The 21,898-nt window shown below is 34.3% G+C and overlaps 1 protein-coding gene and 1 non-coding gene across 8 annotated transcripts in view; both read left to right on the top strand.

Annotated features, from left to right (window-relative positions):
• Positions 1-21,898, top strand: part of PHC3 (polyhomeotic homolog 3) — a 79,654-nt gene that overhangs the window by 42,712 nt on the left and 15,044 nt on the right. For 5 of the 7 annotated variants that reach the window (XM_065943069.1, XM_065943071.1, XM_065943068.1 and 2 more), the window contains 5 exons: positions 70-117; positions 4,111-4,264; positions 9,023-9,273; positions 12,572-12,731; positions 18,376-18,490. In XM_065943069.1, coding sequence (XP_065799141.1) covers positions 70-117; positions 4,111-4,264; positions 9,023-9,273; positions 12,572-12,731; positions 18,376-18,490 — 728 coding nt within the window. The remainder of the gene's footprint in view (positions 1-69; positions 118-4,110; positions 4,265-9,022; positions 9,274-12,571; positions 12,732-18,375; positions 18,491-21,898) is intronic. The other 2 variants (XM_065943072.1, XM_065943070.1) reach the window with 1 other exon arrangement.
• On the top strand, positions 21,180-21,282 carry LOC136173862 (U6 spliceosomal RNA). Its single transcript, XR_010664332.1, has one exon. It is a non-coding gene; the product is annotated as a U6 spliceosomal RNA (small nuclear RNA).

Raw genomic sequence — 21,898 nt, forward strand, 5'->3', positions numbered from 1 at the left:
TCGTTAATTTTATTACTATTTAAACAAATCCATCTGCTATCTTTACAGAGTTGATTTTTTTTCCCCAAGGGAATGCATTTGAACCAGTGTCATCTGCACAAAGTTTTTTCTCTTAAGGTGATTATCCTTCATAGATCCCTTTGTTGGCTTGTATGTTCTTAAACGTATGGTTTATCTAGCTAACCTTTTTGGTTGTATGCATTCTGCAGTTATAGGCCGTTATGGGGCTTTTGTGTCAAGGTGGAGGTATGCTTGTATGATGTAATTTTTTGGTAAACTTACGTTTTATAATTAAAATTTTGTAAAAAAAAAAAAAAAAAAAAAAGTTACTCTAGGAAAGAATCCAACTTTGCAAACAAACATTAACTGTAGTCCATCTTTTAGAATTGTAACTTCTGTTTTTAAATTTCTACTAAGGGAAAACATATACTTGAAATATTTCTCATTTAAAAAGCTAAGAATGATGAGTTGAATACTGAGAATAAAAAAATTCATTGAGAGGAGTAAAAGTTTTGAATAACTAAGACTGTGGTGAAATTTATCAAAATAAACCTCTAAAAATGGCACATATTGCCCAGAAAGGAAAATTATTCTGTAAAAACATTTGTCTTTTAAACATTCTATAAAGGACTTTTAAAATTTGTAAAATAATTTATAATAAAATTGAAATAAGGTCTCTAAATGTTAGAATGATCAAATTTATAATTTATAACTGAGGAAAACAGTATTCCCAAAGGAGATTTATATCAAACCTCACTGAAGAGATCTTATCACTTAAATAAAAATAACCATTAGCTCAGAAAGGAAAGGAGTTTTAAAGTCTGTTCCTTAATGGAAAACATTTTGATTCTCAGGATACAAATTTATAGATTCTTCATTCTTGTTATTCTGACTGATAAGCGTGAAGTGGTTGAATTCCACTTTTATTCAGAACAGAACTTTGCAAAAGTAACAGCGGCCATCTAGAAATAAGTTTGCATTTCAATATTTTCTTTTAATGGATTTTTGAAGAGTTTACAATGGATAATGTTACATAAAAACATAGTCTTTAAGGTGTACAGTACCTTCAGAGAAATCAAATTTAATTTGAATTTATGTTCTCAATTTCTAGAATTGGCTTTTAAAGTTAAAAATAAAGTTCCTCTCTATGCCTTTGATTTTTCTAATTATTTTTGTTAGGGCAAATCCTGAGGACTGTTGGGGATAGAAATATCAGAAACAGAATACTTGCATTAAATTAAAGCTAAAAATATCTAAGATCTTGTTATTTTCTGCCCTCTATTAATTTTGTGCTTTTTTCTTAAAATTTATGTTACCTAATTTTTGGAATTTTTTTCATGAGTTTTCTTTGCTATCACTAGTATGATTATATTTGCTATATATGTTTCCATGTTAACTTTTCTTTTACTTTTGAGTACCATAGCCTGTTTATTACATTGCTGTATTTTTCTTTTATTACCTTTATTGAATCTATTTTTTTACCATCAGATTTCTTCAGTTTCCAGGTTGTTTCAAATGTTTAAAGGTAGAGAGATGTTTATTTCTAAAGAGAAATAATAGGTATTTACTTCTAAATAATGTGAAATTTTCAAACATAAGTGAATTTTCATAGTAAAATCAGTATTTTTTTTAAAAGATTTTTTTTTGATTTTTGGGTATGATAAATAGGATATGATGAGTGTAGATAATTTAGAACTAATAAATGTTTTCCACAGTTTATTTAGGGAAGGGAGACAGATGAGGCTGATGTACTTTGAGGTAAGTTTGGCAGCCATTGTTAGTTATAGAATAGTTATGAACTAAAGAGAAATTGTAATGTACAGTTTCCAAATGATCTTGTGAGCAAAATCTTCACTTCTTTGCTTTATTCAGTCTTTTAGTTGTTGTACTTATGTTTTTTATGTTGATGGTGCCGGTATCTGTGACAGGTCTGTTTTTGCCTGCTTCTTTTTTTCTTTATTTTGCCTTCACGTGGGAGATTTAGAATAAAATATGTATAGTCAGGTTTACTTGTAAAGAATGAAAAGTTTTTTACAGGATTGTTTGATGGATTATTTCAGAATATGCTATTTGTATTTGCCTCTTTTAATCCTTTAAAACTCTTTTCCTATTTTTTTAAAAATCAGAATTATATGCATGATCTCCGTGATCTTTGATTCCTTAAAAGCTCTTGTAGTAGCTGTTTGAAAACCTTGTGACAGCTTTAATATTTTAAAGTTTTCGGCACTTAAGGAAAAGATGTTCTTTGTAAGAAGAGTAATTATCTAATAAAGGAATGCTACACAGATAGAACTGAACTAGTGTAGTTGATAAAACTGTTAACTTGTGTAATTACCTATGCATTAACATCCCCAGCACTGCCAAATTAAGGTAATGACCACTGCAGCAGATGCCCCTCACTAGAAGTTTTTTTGTTTTTAACCCCCAGGATTTTTTTTTGGATGACTTTCCTTATATTGGACATTATCATCATTTTAAGAAAATTTATCATGAACAGATAATAGCAGCTATCATTCTTGCACTGTACAATAAACAACGACTGCTTTCACTCCTGAGGATCCAAACACGAGGCAAGGACTCTCTCTTGGTGAAACAGGTTTTCAGATGCAGGGTTGAGAGCAAATAACTTTTTTAAAATGTTGCCTACTTAGTAGCTGATTCAGATCACAACTCTGAATATTATTTTTTAATAAAATTAGCAGTAACAATAGGAATTTAAAATTTTTAAAACAAAAGGGAAGATTTTTTTTTCTTCTTAGTAGAGTTGAAAAATTAGTTTTTTTTTGTTTGCTTTGGTTTTTAAATTCTATTGCTGTTGTTAGATATGCCTTTGTAGGTAAAACTTCATAGTCCTTTTTCTCACACATGGTTTATGCTGGTTTCAGAAATCTTGATCATTTTAAATTTCAGATCATCAAACTTTTTCAATGGTTTGATTAAAAATATATTAGATACCAGTATCATTAAAATTTTTTTTGTGAATGTTACTGAAACTTTTTTATTTTGATATTAGAAATATTAATCACTTCGGGTAAGTTACCTTAAAAACTCACTTTTATAAACGTAAGTAATAAGCATTGTACATAAAAGAAGGGGGTAAATTGCTTTGTGGCTTTGTTTTTAATAACCTGTCTTTCAAAAACAATGGTTCAGTAAAAATGAGGACAAATTAAAATACCTGTGTCAGTCTGTACAAGTGGACTTTAAAAATTCAGCCTTAATTTGAATAAAAATCAATAGTAGGTTACATATTTTTTAGTTATAAAGTTCCTTCTCAGAGTGCTTTTGAGTCTGTTTTCCTCAAGTGTTATCTTTACCATTGGATTACAAGGCAGTTAGAAATGTAAAAACTTGCTTCTGTAAGTATGGAACAGTGTTAAAGAACTATAAGTAATATGTCAAATGGTTTAGGATGGGTGTGTGGGGGGGTGTTGTGTGTGTGTGTGTGTGTGTGTGAGAGATTCCAGGGACAGATATTTTCTGTTTACTTGATAATTAGCTTATAAAAATTCATTAGATTCTTGATTAGAATATTAAAAATGTAATCACATACTTTTTTTTGTAGGTTCTCAGGCATTACTTTTCAAAATTCACTCTTTAATTTACATAAATACAGTAAAGAAGAGCTTGGGATGTAGTCATTTAGGCAGTACATTTCTTTATATAGTATGTGTCATTTTGGAAATTCACCTAACAGGCTTTGGAAAATATTAGTACCTGTTTTGATTTATGACAACTGAAAGTTAATAGAAACTTTAGTAAACTCCCCAAATAGTTATTTGAGTGTATAAAATCAAAACATTTTAAAAAATTAACAAAATTAAAAGTAATTCTGATTCAACTATCACCTTTTGGGAAAACCTTAGTGATTTATAACTTAGGAACTGATCACAACTTGCTTCCAGTGAAATATCATCAGATATTATGAATCGTCAAGTATTGTGAAAAACTTCATTTGAATGGTTTTAAAGCTTCTCTTTCAATCGATCAAATAGTCATTTTGTCTTTTACATTTTAAAACACTTAGAATTTATTTTGTTAATTAAATTAGGAACACCTTATTAAATGTATGTTACAAACATTTTTAGGCAGTGTGGTTTGTCATCATAGGTTTATCAAGTAGAAGATGTCTGTGAAGAAGAAATGCCAGAAGAGTCAGAAGAGTGTGTCCGGATGGATAGAACGCCACCACCACCCACGCTGTCTCCAGCAGCTATAACTGTGGGGAGAGGAGAAGATTTGACTTCTGAGCATCCCTTGTTAGGTGAGGAGGTGCCTAAATTTGGGGGAAATTTCTATTAGGCAAATGTTAGTAATGGAAAAAGTTCATTTTTTTTCCCACCGGAGATGATCTTAAGTTAATTTGTTGTATAATAAATTGCAGCAAAACATAGATTAGAATTCAAGAGGTTTTTTTGATGATAAACAATTAGAGCAATTGATGAGGAACTGCCCAAATCAAAAACACATTTCAGTCTTTGAAGTTTTAGTAGTTTGTACAGATGTGTTTCTTATGCTTATTCAGATTTATTTGTCAAGCTATTTCTAGCATAAAAATTAGAATAAGGCAAAGTTCTATTAGAAAATTTCAATTACACTGTCCAAAAATCACAAAGCATTTGAAGTCATGTCTGACATTCCTCATAATTGCTTGTGATCCAGATTGAGTAAATGCTTTTAAAGGTATTGCTTTCTGGACAGTACTTAAATTAAGCCACACTGATTCTTACTAGAGACATGGATTAAAAAATTGCTAACACCTTCAAATTCTTATTCACCTCTTATGAGTTCAAGTTAATCCTCTCTATTCTCCTCTGCACATTATCAAAGTGACTGTGAATCCTAGGTACTTCACTGGAACATTATGTTCTATAGCCCAATATCTAAGTCCTAAAAAAGATATGTTCTGGATTAGGTGTTTTTTTTTTTTTTTTTTTTTTTAATTTTGAGTATTTTATTTAGATCAGGGAGTGGCAAATGATAGCTCATGCTTCAGATCTTTCTGCTACATGTTTTGGTATGGCCAATGGGCCAAGGATAGGTCTAAAATTTTTAGATGTTTGGGGAAAAAAAAAATTAAAGGAAGAGTAATTCATGCCATGTGAAGATTATATGAAATTCAAATTTCATTGTCCATAAAGTTCTATGCAACATAGCCACGTTCGTTTGTTCAGATATTATCTATGGCTGCCTTTACACTACTACAGCAAAGAGGGGTCATTGCAGTGACCATATGTCTTTTATAAAAATGTTTACTGACTCCTCTCCCAGATAATGCTAATCTTGATTCAGGCTTTGTTGTAAGTATTCTGTCCTATTGAATATCTCATTGCCTTCAGGATCATGTTTAGTTGAGAGGAACCAATATTATCAGGCATGGAAACAAGCTATAATGGGGCACTGACTTAGCCTCTCCTTCAGCGTGCCACTTCTCTAACCCTTCTCTTCTTTCTAGGTTTTATTTCTTACTGCCAATGTGAATCTCCATTGCAAGGAGCTAGAAAACCAATTTTATTCCAACCTTTTCTCTTTCCTGAAAAAGAGAAAACATTTAGTCAGTAAAATTATGAAAAATATTTAAGAGTATCATTGCCTTTGATTATTCAAAATAATACCTCAAAAGATCTAAAAACTTACCTATAGTATTAAATCTTTGTAGTTTTTGTACACTGAAATGGGATTCATGTTGCTGCAGGTATCTTGGGAGTTTTGATTTAAAGGCAGAAATATATATTTAATTGGATACTAACCCTGCATTGTGGCTGTGATTTAATTACCTAATAAGCATTACTAATGGTACTCAAGAAAATTTAAATACTTTCGAAATATTGAACCTCGACAGTATCCTCACATTATTTCCTTAGAAATATAATCTGAGACCCTGGCAGGCATATTCCTCTGGCTAAATTGTCTGAGTAAACTATAAATTTTTGAATCTTCCTTTAATTTTCTTCATGCTTAACTACTTAATATTACTATATAGCTTATTTATCAGAGGGAAAAACAAGTACAGGTTGCTTATCAAATCATATAATAAACTAACCTATAAAAATAGAGCGACTTGTTTCCACCAGGATTCAGTCTTCATAAGTTCTGTAAGAATTCTTAAAGCATCCATAAAGGACTTCTCTGGTGGCACAGTGGATAAGAATCCACCTGTCAATGTAAGAGACACGGGTTCCATCCTTGACCCAGGAAGATTCCATGTACGGTGGAGCAACTGAGCCTGGGCACCACAGCTGCTGAGGCTGGGCTCCAGAGACTGTGAGCCACAACTAATGAAGTCCTCACACCTAGAGCATGTGCTTTGCAACAAGAGACGCCATCGCAGTGAAAACTTGCACAGCTAGAGAAGGCCATGCAAAGCGTGCAAGACCCAGCGCAGCCAAACATAAGTAAATAAAAATAAAATGAAAAGCAACTATAAAAAAGTAGAACAAACTCATTGGTTTCTCTCAGGAAATGAAACTACAAATAGGCAGAGTAACTTGTGGCAAAGTCTTTATCAGTTAACTTGGGGTTTCTCGATTCACAGTTGTCTTAAATCTAGAGAGGATAATAATTGTGTTGTGTTTTTGATTTTAACAGTTGATTATGAACCGGCATGTAAAAGCTATTACATTCTTCATAAAGTCAGTAACTCATAAGTTTTCAACAAAATTTAGGTCTGTTTGTATGTATGATCCAAAAATCAGTTAGAACATGTATACCAAGCAATATTTTCTGAATAAACAACATTATACTTAATGCGGTATCTATAAATCTGTAAGGGGACATTACATTTTTCTTATTTTTTCAGCTCCATAGATTTGTATTTCCCTTCCAATAGAAAAATTGCTTTTCAGTTCCTGTTCAGAATTATCTTTTATCCCCTTTTCTCTAGGAGTATATGTGAAAATTAGACATGTGGGATAGGATTTTTATGGGGTTTCTCAGTCTTGTAATACATGTGTACAATTGGAAAACAATTTGTACCTGTATTTGTTCCTGGAAATAAGCAAATCAGTATTTCCTGCTGACTTTTAGTTTTTAATGAGGGATTGTGTCACTTTAAATAGGTTTTCTAGTACAGTTTATCCTGGTGGATTATTTGGTGGAACAAGGTTAATTTATGGATATAATATTGCTGTGATAAATAAGCTATATAGTAATATTAATTACATCAAAGTCACTAGGTGTGAACCATTAGCTTTTCCTTTTCTGACCCTGTACCAGTTATCACTGCACCATCTTACTAGTGGAAATTTTTATCTGTTTATCTTTGGCTGTGCTGGTTCTTGGTTGCTGCCTGTGGGCTTCCTCTAGTTGTGGCAAGTGGGGGCTACTCTCTGTTGCATTATAAGGCCTTCTCATCGCAGTGGCTTCTCATTGCAGAGCATTGACTAAGATGCTCAGGCTCAGTAGTTGTGGTGTACAGGCTTAGTTGCCCTGCAGCATGTGGGGCCAGGGATCAAACCTGTGTCCCCAGCATTGGCAGGTGGATTCTTATCCACTGGATCACCAAAGAGGTCTCTGAAATTTTTGTTTGATAGGGATTTTTCTTTCTTCTCTACCTGACTGGGCTATGTTTGAGCATCTTTGATAGTGCTATCAATTCTTTTCAAACTGATGGTGGAGAGGAGTTACCGTAGGAGTTAAAAGCACTGTCTCTGTTAGTAACCCGGCTCCACTACTCACTAGTGTATGTCTTTAGGCAGGTTAATCTTGGTCTCTTCTTTTTTTCTCCACATCTATAAAATGGAGATGACAACAGTACTTACCCATAGGCTTGGAGAAGGAAATGGCAACCCACTCCAGTATTCTTGCCTGGAGAATCCCAGGGACAAGAGGAGCCTGGTGGGCTGCCATCTATGGGGTCGCACAGAGACGAACATGACTGAAGCAATTTAGCAGCAGCACCCATAGGCTAGTTAGGATTAAATGTGTTACAACGTGTAAGACATTTATGCATGTAAGTGCTGGCACATAAGTGCTCAGTAAGTATTATCTTTACCGTATGCCCCTTTTGTTGTTGTTACCTCTCTCAGCCATCTTGTACTCACTGGTATTCCTGGCTATCATTTGGTTCCATCTCTCCACTTTGGTACAGCTTAGTAAAGGTTCAGTGCTAATAAATGGGTAGGTAAAGTCTCTGTCCTAGGCTGTGGATCTGTTTTATTGTGGTCCCCAGAGCTTGCCTGGGAGAAATCACAACGAACTAGCCCAACATTTTGCAGTTGCCTGGTACCACAGTGTCCTACAAACTGACATGTACAATGTCATTGAAGATTTGTTAAAAACAGCAACAGCAAAGAACATTTGTGCATGGTTGTGGATTACTTGAAATAAAGGTGATGCCCTGTATAATCCATTATAATTTCTATTTATTCTGTTCATTTCATGATCCTTTTTTTCTTAAGCATATTCTGCCCTCCCTTGTACCATTTGGAATATATGAATAGAAACAGGAAATTTAATAACTGTAGCTTAAAATTAAAAAAAAATTAAAAATAATTGTTCTTAAGTTGACATTCTAAAACATTTTCATGTCTTATGGTACAGTTCTTTTTAACCAAAGTTGGAATGCTAACTTTGAGCAAGTTGCTGCCTTCCACTGTATATGGGGACAGTAGTACATATCTCATATCTCATCTTATTGTGGAGATTCCCAGGTAGTGCTACTGGTAAGGATCCCACATGCCAGTGCAGGAGATGCAAGAGGTGCAGTTTCGATCCCTGGCTTGGGAAGACCCCCTGGAGGAGGAAATGGCAACCCACTCTGGTATTCTTAGCTGGAGAATCCCGTGGACAGAGAAGCCTGGTGGGCTACAGTCCATAGCGTCTCAAAGAGTTGGATACTATTGAAGTGACTTAGCATGAATTGTGGAGAGATGAGATAATAAATATAAGGGTCTCAGATTTTTTTTTAAAACATAAGACATTAACTGTTACTGTTATTAATGTTCTCCAGTTTTCTTTCATATTTGCCTGGGCAGAATGGTACAGATTTAAAAAGTGACTTTTTTTTTTTTTTTTCCCCCAGAGCAAGTGGAATTACCTGCAGTGGCATCAGTCAGTGCTTCAGTAATTAAATCTCCTTCAGATCCTTCACATGTTTCTGTTCCTCCACCTCCACTCTTACTTCCAGCTGCTACCACAAGAAGTAATAGTACATCTATGCCCAGTAGCGTACCTAGTGTTGAAAACAAACCTCCACAGGCTATTGTTAAGCCACAGATCTTGACCCATGTTATTGAAGGTTTTGTGATTCAGGAGGGATTGGAGCCATTTCCTGTAAGTAGCAAGCAAATTTGCATTTTCAAAATTATTCATGTAGCATAATTTTAAAATGTATGATCTATTGGTCTCTTAATGTATTTTCTCTAATAAAAAACTTACTTCAAAAGTTACTAATTTCCCTGGAGAGGGAAATGGCAGTCCACTCCAGTATTCTTGCCTGGGAAATCCCATGGACATAAGAGCCTGGAGGACCACAGTTCATGGGGTCAAAAAAAAAAATTAGAGAATTTCTTTCTGTCTTTCCTTTATATATTTCCATTTTTATCAATAGTTCTAGAATTTTATGCTAGCTGTTTAGATGTATAAGATGGAAGCAAATAGTTTCAGGGTATAAGGATATTAGTTTTATAATTTTTAGAGAAGGCAATTAGATGTTCACTCTGAAGGAAACTTTCTATCTTTCCCCTATTTAAGGGGATCGAAATGACATCAGAAGTGTATTATTTTCTTTTAAAAGGTGTTTCTTGTATAATGTGATACTTGTGAACTTTAACTTGGATACAGAAAATAGTAACTTCCCAATGATCTTTATATCTGAAATTATCCAGTTGATGGTTTTTAAAAATAGATTTTCTCATTATTTTTTAAATCTCAGGTTTCAATCAGATTTTTAAAATGCTTCAAAATGTACACATCAGAATTGAGATGCTGTATCCTATCACTAAAAGTAATTTGATTTGAGACCAGCTATACATTACAGCTACGTTAGCTACATTACATGTTATGTCTCGAAATGAACATTTTTCCTTAGGAAATATACCAAGACAAATGGCCAAAATCAAAGCCCCAAACAAAGACACGAGAATACAAAATTATGTATCTTGAAGGCCTTTGAAGCATCTGATTTTTCAGATTCATAGGTAGGGCATTATGATTGCACAGTGATAGTTGACTGTAGTCAGTTGCCTTTGTTTTCACTTTACTGTGTGTATATTAAACTTGGATCTAAGAACCTCTGATTTAGTGAGTGGAGAAACGGTCTTTTCTTCGTAGTCTTAGAGACTGGGTCCTGGCTCTGCCATATGCCGAATGTGTAACCTTTGTCAGGTCTCTCAGCCTTTTTGAAATTCATTTGCTCATCCACCAAATGGAGACGATATTTTGCTCTTAGGGTTATTGTGAAGACTAAATGTGTGTAACTGTTCTATGTAGTAATATGTATTATTTTTTCACTGAAAATTTGGAAAATGTACAGAGCAAATAGTAATACCACAAAATGTATTTTAATATATTTTCATATAATCAGGACTATAATTGTATATACAGTTCAGATTCCCTTTTTTTATTATTAAAAAAATTATTTTTTGACCACACCTTTCTTCTTACCTCTTGTGAGATCTTAGTTCCCCAACCAGAGATTGAACTTGGGTCCTTGGCGTTGAAAGTGCAGGATCCGAACCACTGTACCGCCAGGGAATTCTTTACAGATCAGCTTCTTTTGCTTAGTATATCTTGAACATTTATTTTCTCATTTGATTAATAGTATTTTGGAAACATTTTGAAAGGTTACCTGATACTTCACTTTCTGAACTGTCATAATTTATATAATCCTTCAATTACAGTTTGCCCCCCCCCCCCAATGTCCACAGGTTTCACATTGGGGAGTTAACCCAACTGTAGATCAAGAATCTAAAAAATAAGAAATCTAGAAAATTCCAAATAGTAAAATTTGAATTGATCATGCACAGGCAGCTATTTACTTCATATTTACATCGTTTGTGGTATTATCAGTAATCTAGAGGTGATTTAAAGGGCTTCCCTGGTGACTCAAACGGTAAAGAATTTGCCTGCAATGCAGGGGACTTGGGTTCAATCCCTGGGTTGGGAAGACCCCTTGGAGAAGGAAATGGCAACCCATTCCAGCATTCAAATCAGTATGCTGATTTAACCGTATGGCGGAATGTGCATAGGCAATATGCAAATAACGCTCCATTTTTACATAAGGGACTTGAGCATCTGCGTTTTTTTGTACCCTGTGGAGTCCTGGAATCAATCCCCTGCAGATACTGAGGGACATCTATACTGTTGGACATTTAGGTTTCCTTTTTTTTTTTTTTTTTTTGCTGTTCAAAGGAATATCCTTGTATGTAAATTATCCACATTTGAAATCCACATTTTAAGTATTATTTCTTTAGCATAAATTCCCAGGAGTATAGGTGTTAGATCATATTACATATGTATTCATAAGACTCTTGATATATATTGGCAAATCATTTTCTGGAAGACTCTTTAAATTTATTCATATACCCTAAGTATATACTCATAAGCACTCAATACTGGTTTTTTCAGCAATAATTTCCACTAATTTTATTTGAGACATAATTACATATATAAACTGAAATAAACACAGTTTAAAAGGTTATGGGTTGAGAATTCTCTGGTGATCCACTGGCTAGGACTTGGTGCTTTCACTGCAGGGGCTGGGTTCGATCCCTGCAAGCGAGGCCAAAAAAAAAAAGTTTATGGGTGATTATTCTCCAGGGTTACATGTAAAAAGTTCCAACAAGCGGTTGTGCACTATGTATGGAAAATGTTGGAGACTTGACCAGCATTCTCAAATGGAATCAAAGGTTCTGTTTTTTAAGATTAGCTGAGGGTTCACTAGTAAATGAGTAAATACTTTTGGTGTAGATTATTTTTGCTGAAAGCATTTCTAAAGTAAGTAGTTTTCATAACTTAAATTGGTGTACTGAACATAAGTGACTATATTTTTGTTGATTTTGATGTTAATGTTTGAGGAATTTTCCATTTTTATTTGTGATTAAAATAGGTTACTTAACTAGGAATCAGGAGACTTGAGTTCTAGTCCTGTTTCTGCTGTTACAAAGAAATCACTTGCACACTTTGAATATTAGTTCCGTTATCTTTAAAATACAGTAATGATCTATCCTGAGGAAAGAATCCTATAAATAAAAAGTTTGTGCATGAAAAATCAATCTTAAAGGTTATTGCAGAAAAAGAAAAAGGTAAAGGTTCTTATAATCACAATTTATTACTGATTTTTTAAAAGATTTTTTTAGCCTACCCACCTAAGCAAAGACCCTTGGTTCCATTTGACTGAGACTTTGGTCATACTGCTCATGAGCTGTAATGTAAAGTGTTCAGGCAACCTGAACATAACCTTTTCTCAAGAAATAAATGAATGGGTCTGATCAGTTGTACAGGTAAATTATCATAGATCCTATTGATTCCAAGAGACTTTTAAACTAAGTTATTTCTGAAGGTGTTTAAAAAGATTTCATTTTGTTCTGTCTTTTATTTTTTTATTTATTTTTTGTTCTGTCTTTTAAAGGTGAGTCGTTCATCTTTGCTGATTGAACAGCCTGTGAAAAGAAGGCCTGTTTTGGATAATCAGGTGATAAATTCTGTGTGTGTTCAGCCAGAGCTGCAGAATAATGCAAAGCATGCAGATAATTCATCTGACACAGAGATGGAAGACATGATTGCTGAAGGTTTGTGGATTTTTCTTTAAGATACTCTCTAACTTTGGCATTTACTGCTTGAATCAGAACATGGATTTTTATTATACACAGATTTTTCCCTTGGAAGTATTTACTTTTATTCTCATATAATGCATTATTTGACTAAAATAATGGGAACTCCAGCCAGACTCTTAATGGCCATGTAATTAAAATAACAAGATTGGTGTTAATTTTTATAATACCAGTTTGACCTTTGAAGGAATGTGAGTGGGAAAATTTCCGTTATATATGAAAGCAGTTCAAAATTTTAGGATCAAAACAACGAATTTTCTTCTTTAAACAGACTTTAGTAAATGACTATTTTACTGAGCTCGTTTAAAAATTTAGAGCTTCCTGGTTGTTTGGTTTTCGATTTTATGTATTCTTATGTTTGCTATCAGGTGGGTATTAACAATTGTGTTAAGTCTTCAATCAGAAGATGATTAGATTTGCTCAGGGAGGAAAATATCACTAAATCTTCGCAGTGTCAAAGAATCTTTTTTTTTTTTATAGGCCTTGTTCTACCAGTGAATATTTCATTAAAGTTAAAGTGGTATGCAAAGTGACTTCAGGAAAACAAACACAAATGGAAAAACGATGTTTTTTATTGATTCTGATCATGGCTCTGCAGTAGATGCTGTTCAATTAAATAGCGTGTAGTATAGTTGGGGCTGTACAATTGTGAATTAATTAACATCTGTGTCTAAGTAATTATCCTCAATATATTAGTGTATTTCATCTAAATTTATTCACTTTGTAAATGTTTACTGACTATATACTGTGCGCCTGTACTTTGCTAAGTTAAGTAAAATGGCATGCTGGTAAGCAAAACAGATATTGACTTGGCTCACAGTTTTCCTAATTAAGAGGAAGGCGTCTCTGTCATTATTGGTAACATGTGGACTGTTGCAATGTATTTATCACTGTTTTACTTGTCTGAATAGCAAAGAACTGATAGTAGTATAAAATTTTTTACTGCTAACTTACGTTGAGCTCAGTTTGATTTTTTTTTTATTTAAAAGAGTTAAACATGAAAAATTTCGAACATAACTTAAAATTAGAACTGTATAATGAAGAAGTCTGCTCACGCAGACTCAGTATTATTACCCAGTTTTAAACATTATTTTGCGAAGTTAGCTTCATGCATCCCTTTGTTTTTTCCTCCTACATTCCTCCTCTTCTTTTTCTCTATTGCTTTTTCTCTTTTCCTTTTCTTACCTTCTTCCTCTGTTTAAAATCAAATCATAGTTCTTGTTGTATTTTACTAGTACATACTTCAGTGTGCTTCTATAAAATGTACATTTTAATGCTGTGTCACCCAAAACAATATTAATAATAATTCTTTGTCATCTAGTACCTGGTTTATATTCAGATTTCCTCAATTATATTATTACTTAAATTGTATAAATGTCCTTTTATAGTTATTTTGTTCAAATCAGGATTCAAAAAGTGCCTGGTGGTGGTTTAGGAGTAAGTAAAGAGTTAATCACTCAGTTGTGTCTGACTCTGCGACCCCACAGGACTGTCTGTCCAGACTCCTCTGCCCGTGGAATTCTCCAGGCAAGAGTAGTGGAGTGGGTTACCATTCCCTTCTGCAGGGGATCTTCTATACCTAGGGATTGAAACTGGGTCTCCTGTGTTGCAGGCAGGGTACTTTACCAACTGAGCCACCAGGGAAGCCTTTTGTTGTTAGGAGTTTAATTGCATTTAATTCCTAAGTACTTGCTTTTATTATAGTTATGCATACTATTTATCTGAGAATTTTTCATTTGAGATGAGTAGTAAAGACAAATGTACAGGGATTTTTTTTTTCTTGCCTATATAAGTGTATAAACAAAAGTTTTGTAGGCTAATAAGCTACATAATGTGTCCTCTTGTGTGCACATATTGGAGAAAAATGGAAAACTGCCTAGGAAACTTCACAGCATACTTTGTGATGCTCATGGTTTATAATATAATATATATAAAACATATGGTGGACTGTGCTAGAATGTCAGGGAGCTTTTGATCTAATAAGAAGTAGCAATCTCTACAACAGAAAGATAACTAAGAAGCAGCATATGCTAGGTATTAAGTGAATTATATAGACAGTAAGAACATGGCGCTTTAAAGCTGGGTGATATTATTGCCAGACTGGTGAGTTTTCAGTGAAGAGGGGGTTTGACTTGGGTCTTGAATGATAAAGCATAGATAACAGAAAGAACCTCTCAGGTTAGCAAACCATGAATAAATGCACAGAAGATGTGCAAGTGCTCAGTAACTTCAGGAGGGGGCAGTGAAGAGTAGGCAGTTGGGTTAGAGAAGATAGTGGGCAATAAGGCAGAGTCAGATTCTAGCATACCTTGAGATTCGATTATGGAAGTAGGAGTTATTTTGCTGCCAAGAGGATGGTTACTGAAAATTTTTAGCCAGATGACATGAAAAAATGTTTTTGAAACTGCTGGTCATGTGTGGATGAATAGTAGAGGTTTGGCATGTGATTGATACTTGTAGTCACGGTGGGAAGAGGAAGGAAATAATTGATGGAAGACAAGGCAAAGAGTAGTTTTTAACGAACAGGATACCAGAGTAAGAAAAAGGAACGTTTAAAGATTAATCTTTGCAATGAATAATAAATAAGCCATAGAAATCTAATGCACAGTATAATGAATATTGACAATATTGTACTATAATCATCAGCCTAACTTAAGCTAACACTTAATTATTCCAATGACTAAAATGAAAAGATAAAAATGTAATGTGATAGAAATGTTCAGAATTTCTACTGAGGCAGTCACTTTTATAAATGTATCAAATTAACATCTTGTACACCTTAAGGTTATACAATGTTATATGTTAACTGTGGCTAAAAAAGATGAATATTTCATAGTGGAGATACGTTTACTGTAAATATATCAATTTTTAAAATACTTCGTAATTTCCCATGGTAATTTTATCAGGTATTTCTGTTACTGTATACTTATGTCAGTGTTTATGGGACGTACTATAGAGTGAAATGATGAGGTCATTTATTTAGTGGCTTTGGCTTTACGAGTGTATGCAGTTTCAGTATGAAAAACTTAATGTAATGATTATTCTTTTTTTTAAAGGATTAACTGTATCTCTGTTTGGACCAGAATCTCCATCTAAAATGTGATTTATCAAAGTGTCTTAACGTCTTCCCTGGTAAATCATCATGCATATGATGGTTTCTGTCTCGTTGCCTTCTTAGTGCTGATCATCATGTGATCTCAAGTCTTCAGGAAAATTGAAAAGTAATTCCTCTTTGCACAAAAAAAATTAGGGATCTCTGTTAGTTAGGATATATGTTTGGCCACTCCATTAGACACCCAGACTAATATCTGGTTAAGTAAGAAAGAAGTTTCATTTTCTCTGACATAGTCTAAAGGTAAGCAGCGCAGGGCTCCATTATGTTGGGCACATAAGCTGTCAGTGTCTCATAGCTGACATGATAGCTTTCCAAGATAGCTAATCTTCATGATCACATTCCAATCAGTAAGAAGGGCATCACCCGGAATTTGGTCAGAAATTGGCCACACATAAGGCAGCAGTTGTGCTTTTTAATCTCAGTGGCTATATTCCTAGCTAAAAGTTAGGCTTTTGTTACTGGGGGAGAAAAGTGAAGAACTGATATTAGGGAACTGCCAGCTGTCTCTGTATAGAATCCCATCTTTATTATCTCAAGCAGTAGTTTTTAAAAACTTATTTGGCTCTGTAATTTTTTATTTACAAGTGTGAAAAAGTAGCCTTGGTAACATTACCAAATTTGTTGAAAATTCTGACCAAAGTTAGAACTGAACTTCTTTGAATCTGTTAATGTTCCTCTCTTCTTCATGAGAAATAAAACTGATGTGAAATTTTTGTCAGATTGTTAACCCTTAGACCATACCTGTTTGGGATCTCGCCTCTCTCGTCAGCAAAAACATTTCCTTCTCCTTCATAAGGTTGTCTAACCTGTTATCAAGTGTTGCATATTTTATGTTAATTAATTCAAAGTTTTGAAATAAAGCTTTCAGTAGAGTCAAAATGAAACAGCCCAAAGAATGGGCTCCTTGGGGCTGAATTGGTGGTCAAATGAGAGGCTCTATATCCAGTACAGTACAAGGTCATATCTGGTTATAAGCATGACAAACTAGAAACAATTCTCCTGGAAGTTACGACACTAGGCGCCAGGAATGTGTTGTTGGCAGAGCTGTGTGAAAGCCATCTCTGGGTCATTGGAAGAAACAGTTTTTACCTTACTTGGTTTGAGACTCTTTCTTCCTCATTGCCACTAAATAGATGAGTTTGCTTATGAAGATAGTCCTGAGAATTTCTTTGAGATGATCATTTGCTAGTTTATGACTTGATTGGTCATGACAATGTCTTTGAATGTCCTTTGACACTTCAAATATTTCACAGTGTGTTTTTGCTGCCTTCACTTAATTTAGCACTTTGCCATTTGCTTCTCCAGTAATAATGGGATAAAATGATCCTTGAATGTATGAGTGCATGTTGTTCATGTCTACATTTCAGAGTCCCTTTCTTCATCTTAATAAGTCTCGGTTAAGTGAATAACATAGAAGAGTACATAAAGAACTCATAGCTAAAAGCTTTAGTTAAGAGTTCCTTTTTTGGTATATTTTATACGACTCAGCATAGGAATTATGATGATGCATGTAAATGGTAAAATATGGTGATTTAAGAATTAAACAGTTTTCATTGAAGTGTTTAAGTTAACTTGTTATAGGTCTTGGTACTCCTAATTCTTACGTGGAAGATAGGAAATGGAACTGTCACTCTTTTATGTCTGCTACCTGTTAGGGATTCATGTAATCTTCACTGTATTTCTTTGGGAAGGTATCATAAGCCCCATTTTACAGATGAGAAAACTGTTGGGTTCTGAAGATTAAGTTGCTTGCTTTTGGGTGACTGCTGCTGGATACTTGAGGATGTAGGTGGGAAGTTTCTTTAGGTCCTGTGGTATGACTCGAAGAAAGTTATGGATACAGAGTAGAGTAAGGACATTCTAATTAACAGAGAGGACCCTGACAAAAAAGAGCAGAGGTTAGAAATTACAAAACTATTGATGATTTTGAAAATAAATGTAAATTATTTTAATATAACTAAAAGGGACTTTTATAATTAGGTAAATACATCTTTATATATTCTGTTGTACACTGCAGATCTTAGAGAGTGTTAACTATTTTAAATGCGCCTCTGAAATCAAAGTCTTCTTTTTGGAGTCCTCATTTTCTCCAGTTAGAATTGTGTTCTTTGCTATGTATATTATACATAGCACAATGTATCAAAATTTATATACTACATAATACTTTTTGGAAGATAGTGACTTTATTTGCACATTTTAGGTAGGTTGGATTCTTTGCAAATGAATCTTTAAAAATGTATTGTTTATTTATATAGAGAAAACTCCATAAGATTTTTATGCAGGAGCCAGAGGGAATTGGTGGAAGTGGTGGTTTTGGGGGGGGCTTTGCCTTGCCAAAGTGGCTGTGGATTGAAAAGTTAAAAGGCTATTCCTTTTAAGTCTCCTGTAGGGTCTGAACACTGGCGGCATCCCACCAAAGTAGAAGCTAAAAGAAAATTTGCCATAATTAAGTTTTTGGAATTTTTTTTCTGCTTTTTTCTTTTTTAGAGACATTAGAAGAAATGGACAGTGAGTTGCTCAAGTGTGAATTTTGTGGAAAGATGGGCTATGCTAATGAGTTTCTTCGGTCAAAACGATTCTGCACTATGTCATGTGCCAAAAGGTATTTCTGTTCTCAAGTTTCCTAAAGCACAAGCCAAAAACTGCTGTAACAAAACTAAAAAACTTGTGGAGTTTACCATTGGTCAGAACTAGGTACTGTAGAAGAATACTATCAAATAGACATTATCTGGAGCTACTTTGCTATTTAGTTGTTAAATTTTACTTGGTGAAAACTGTATTCATAACACATATAGCATAATCAAATATTGAAGTAGCAATCAATCTCTAGGTGGTAAGAATATGGAGGAGAATCCCTTCTGTGAATACACTGCTAGTCCTTTGTTTTAACAATATTGAAATACCTGGATTTACTTTGTTATATTTTAAAATGTTTCATTTCTTTTGACCATATCCTGTTTATTTTAGGGTTTTAAGTGGGACATCTGTAGCATAAATTCTCCACATTGTTATATTACTTGATAACAAAAATGCCTGTCTTTTCTAAATGTTTTTTCAGTAATATTATAGGTAAATAGTACTACTGTCAAAAGCCTTTTTGGTATCTTCATTGATCTAGTCACAAATTTAGTTTACATTAAAGAAAGCCTCTCTAATTCTGTTAATAAATCATAATACAGGTATTTCCCACTGAAGGTAAAGTGTGTGCACAGTTTATTTTGAACTTTGTTCTGTATTCCAAAAGTTATTTTCTCAAAGAATTTAAGATCTTAAAGATACATCTAGGGAATTTCTTGCTCCCTAAATGAATACATTATTTAGTATGGTGCACCTAAAATATGTTTAGTAAAACTTAAGTCAAATAAGCAGAAGTATTTTCCTCTGAAAATGGGTTAATGGTTTTTTATTTGTCAATCTGCTATTCAGATATTCTTTCATGTTATTTTGATAGTCCTAATCAAATTATGTAACTCCTATTTTGTTTGCATATACCACAAGAAAGAGTAGTGGCTTTCTGATTCAAAGGGATTAAAAACTGAGGGAGGAGGATTGCCTTTCAGAATCTTTTAAACTTCTAAACTGTTCAGAAATATTTCAGGACAGTTAGCACACTATCATCACTCTTGTCCCAGAGATGATTGCTGAGGTGTTAGGTTAGTATACCTTTAGGTAAAGCTCTTTAGAGGCTTAGAGGTCCTAAGGTGGGAAAATATAGAGGAGAGAAGAGTAAGGAGGAGAGGATAAGTTAGGTCAGGTAAGAAATGCTGTTTACATGTGTGCCTAGACGTCTTTCTTCGATATCTCAGTATTTAGGGAGTAAAGAGCAAATTAGTCCCTCTTCTCTCTTCTTCAGTCAGTTGGGGAAGAAGTTTGTTAGTTGATGTAAATGGAAATCAGAAACCTTTAGAGCTGAGCCCACAGATGAGCATGTTGAATACAGGAGGAGCTTGTTTAATTGTTTTAGGGTAAAATGAAGTGACCATCAGGACACTCTTCTGTTTTATATTTTTAGGGGAAAAATAGCCAATTTTCTCTATAGTACTCCTTACTTCCACCTCATTGATATTTCCATAAACATAAGTGAGGGAATTTTCTTTTGGTAAAACAGTTTTCAATAGCAAAGTTAACTGGGATTTATTCTTGTCATTTCCCTGAAAAATCATCTTAGAGCAAAAGAGTTTCAAAAATAATTTTGAAAATAAGAAATTACAACAGCAATTTTATGTGTAAAAAAAGAGGCACTATGTGCATTTTTTTAGATGATCTCTTTTCACTCTTCTCTCTAGGGAAGGAGTCATCGGACTATACCCAGGCTGAGTCCTTTCTGTAGCCTATTTTGTATGGCCCCTGAACTAAGGATACTATTTAAATTTTTAGGTGGTTGTTGAAAAAGAATCAGAAGAATATTTTGTGATACATGAAAATTATATAAAATTGTCACTGTGTATAATGTATTGCTCAGTCATGTCCGACTGTGACTGCATGGACTGTAGCTCGCCAGGCTCCTCTACCATGGGACTTCCCAGGCAAGAATATTGGAGTGGGTAGCCGTTCCTTTCTCCAGACGATCTTCCCCACCCAGGGATTAAACCCGGTTCTCCTGTGTTGCAGGCAGTCTTTACCATCTGAGCCACCAGGAAGGCCCCAGGTGTCACTAAGTAAAGTTTTATTGGAACCCATCTGTTCTCATTCATTACTGTCTGGCTGCTTTTATGTTACAGAGTTGAATAATTGTGGCAGAACCTTTGTGTGGCCTACAAAATCTAAAACATTTAATATCTGGCCCTTTATAGAAAAAATTGCCCAGCCTCTGTTTAGGGCGTTGGAACCCAATAAATGGCAAAAGATTGTCTTTTTTTTTGGCCACACTGCATAACATGCAGGATCTTAGTTCCCCAACCAGAGATTGAACCTACACCCTTCGCAGTGAAACGTGGATTTTTAACCATTGGACCTCCAGGAAAGTCCCATTCACAGGACTCTTAAACTGTCATCATGCCTTAGAAAGTGAAAGTGTTAGTTGCTCGGCTGTGTCTGACTCATTGCAACCCTATTGGCTGTAGCCTGCCAGGATCCTCTGTCCGTGGAATTCTCCAGGCAAGAATACTGGAGTGAGTTGCCATTCCCTTCTCCAAGGGAATCTTCCCAACTCAGGGATCGAGCCCATGTCTCCTGGATTGCAGGCAGACTACCATCTGAGCCACCAGGGCCTTATAAAGATCAATGTTTAAAAAAAGCGTTACCAAAAAAAATAAATAAATAAAAACAAACAAACAAAAAAAGCCTTACGAGTGCTCACTTTGACAATACATACGCTAAAATTAGAATGCTGTAGAGATTAGCATGGTCCCTGCATAAGATGATATGCAAATTAATAAAGTATTCCACATTAAAAAGTATGTATATATTAAAATATACACTTAAAAATATTAGTTGGTTTTGATAAAATCTTCCAGCCAGTTTTTAAAAAAAATAATAAATGTATTGGCTGTGCTGGGTCCTCATGGCTGCCCGAGGACTTGCTCTGGTTTGGAGAGCAGGGGCTATTCTAGTTGCGGTGTGTAAGGGTCTCTTTGTGGTGGCTTCCCTTGTTGTGGAGCACAGGCTTATATGTATCTAGACTTCGGTAGATGTGGTGCACACTTAGCTGCTCTGCAGCAGGTGGACTCTTCCCAGACTGGGGATCAACCTGTGTCCCCTCTATTGACGGGCAGATTCCCAACTACTAGTCCACCAGGGAGGTCCTCTTGCAGTTTTAAAGAATTAAATATATTTGAATTTCCTGAATTCCTGAGACCCATGAATTCCTTGTATAACTTTGATAACTCAACTTTACCTTTCTGTCTTTGATTTTAGTTATATTTGAAAAATATTTTATTAGCCATTTGAGATTTCCTCTTCTCTACTATATTAATCTCTTTTTAAAAAATCTCTTCAGAAATGGTTACCCAAGAAAATAATCATTTGAATGATCATCTAAATAGTTAACTAATAATTTCTTCTTCTCCTG

The sequence above is a fragment of the Muntiacus reevesi genome, chromosome 8 (genome assembly GCF_963930625.1).
Source record: "Muntiacus reevesi chromosome 8, mMunRee1.1, whole genome shotgun sequence".
NCBI classification, from domain to species: domain Eukaryota; kingdom Metazoa; phylum Chordata; class Mammalia; order Artiodactyla; family Cervidae; genus Muntiacus; species Muntiacus reevesi.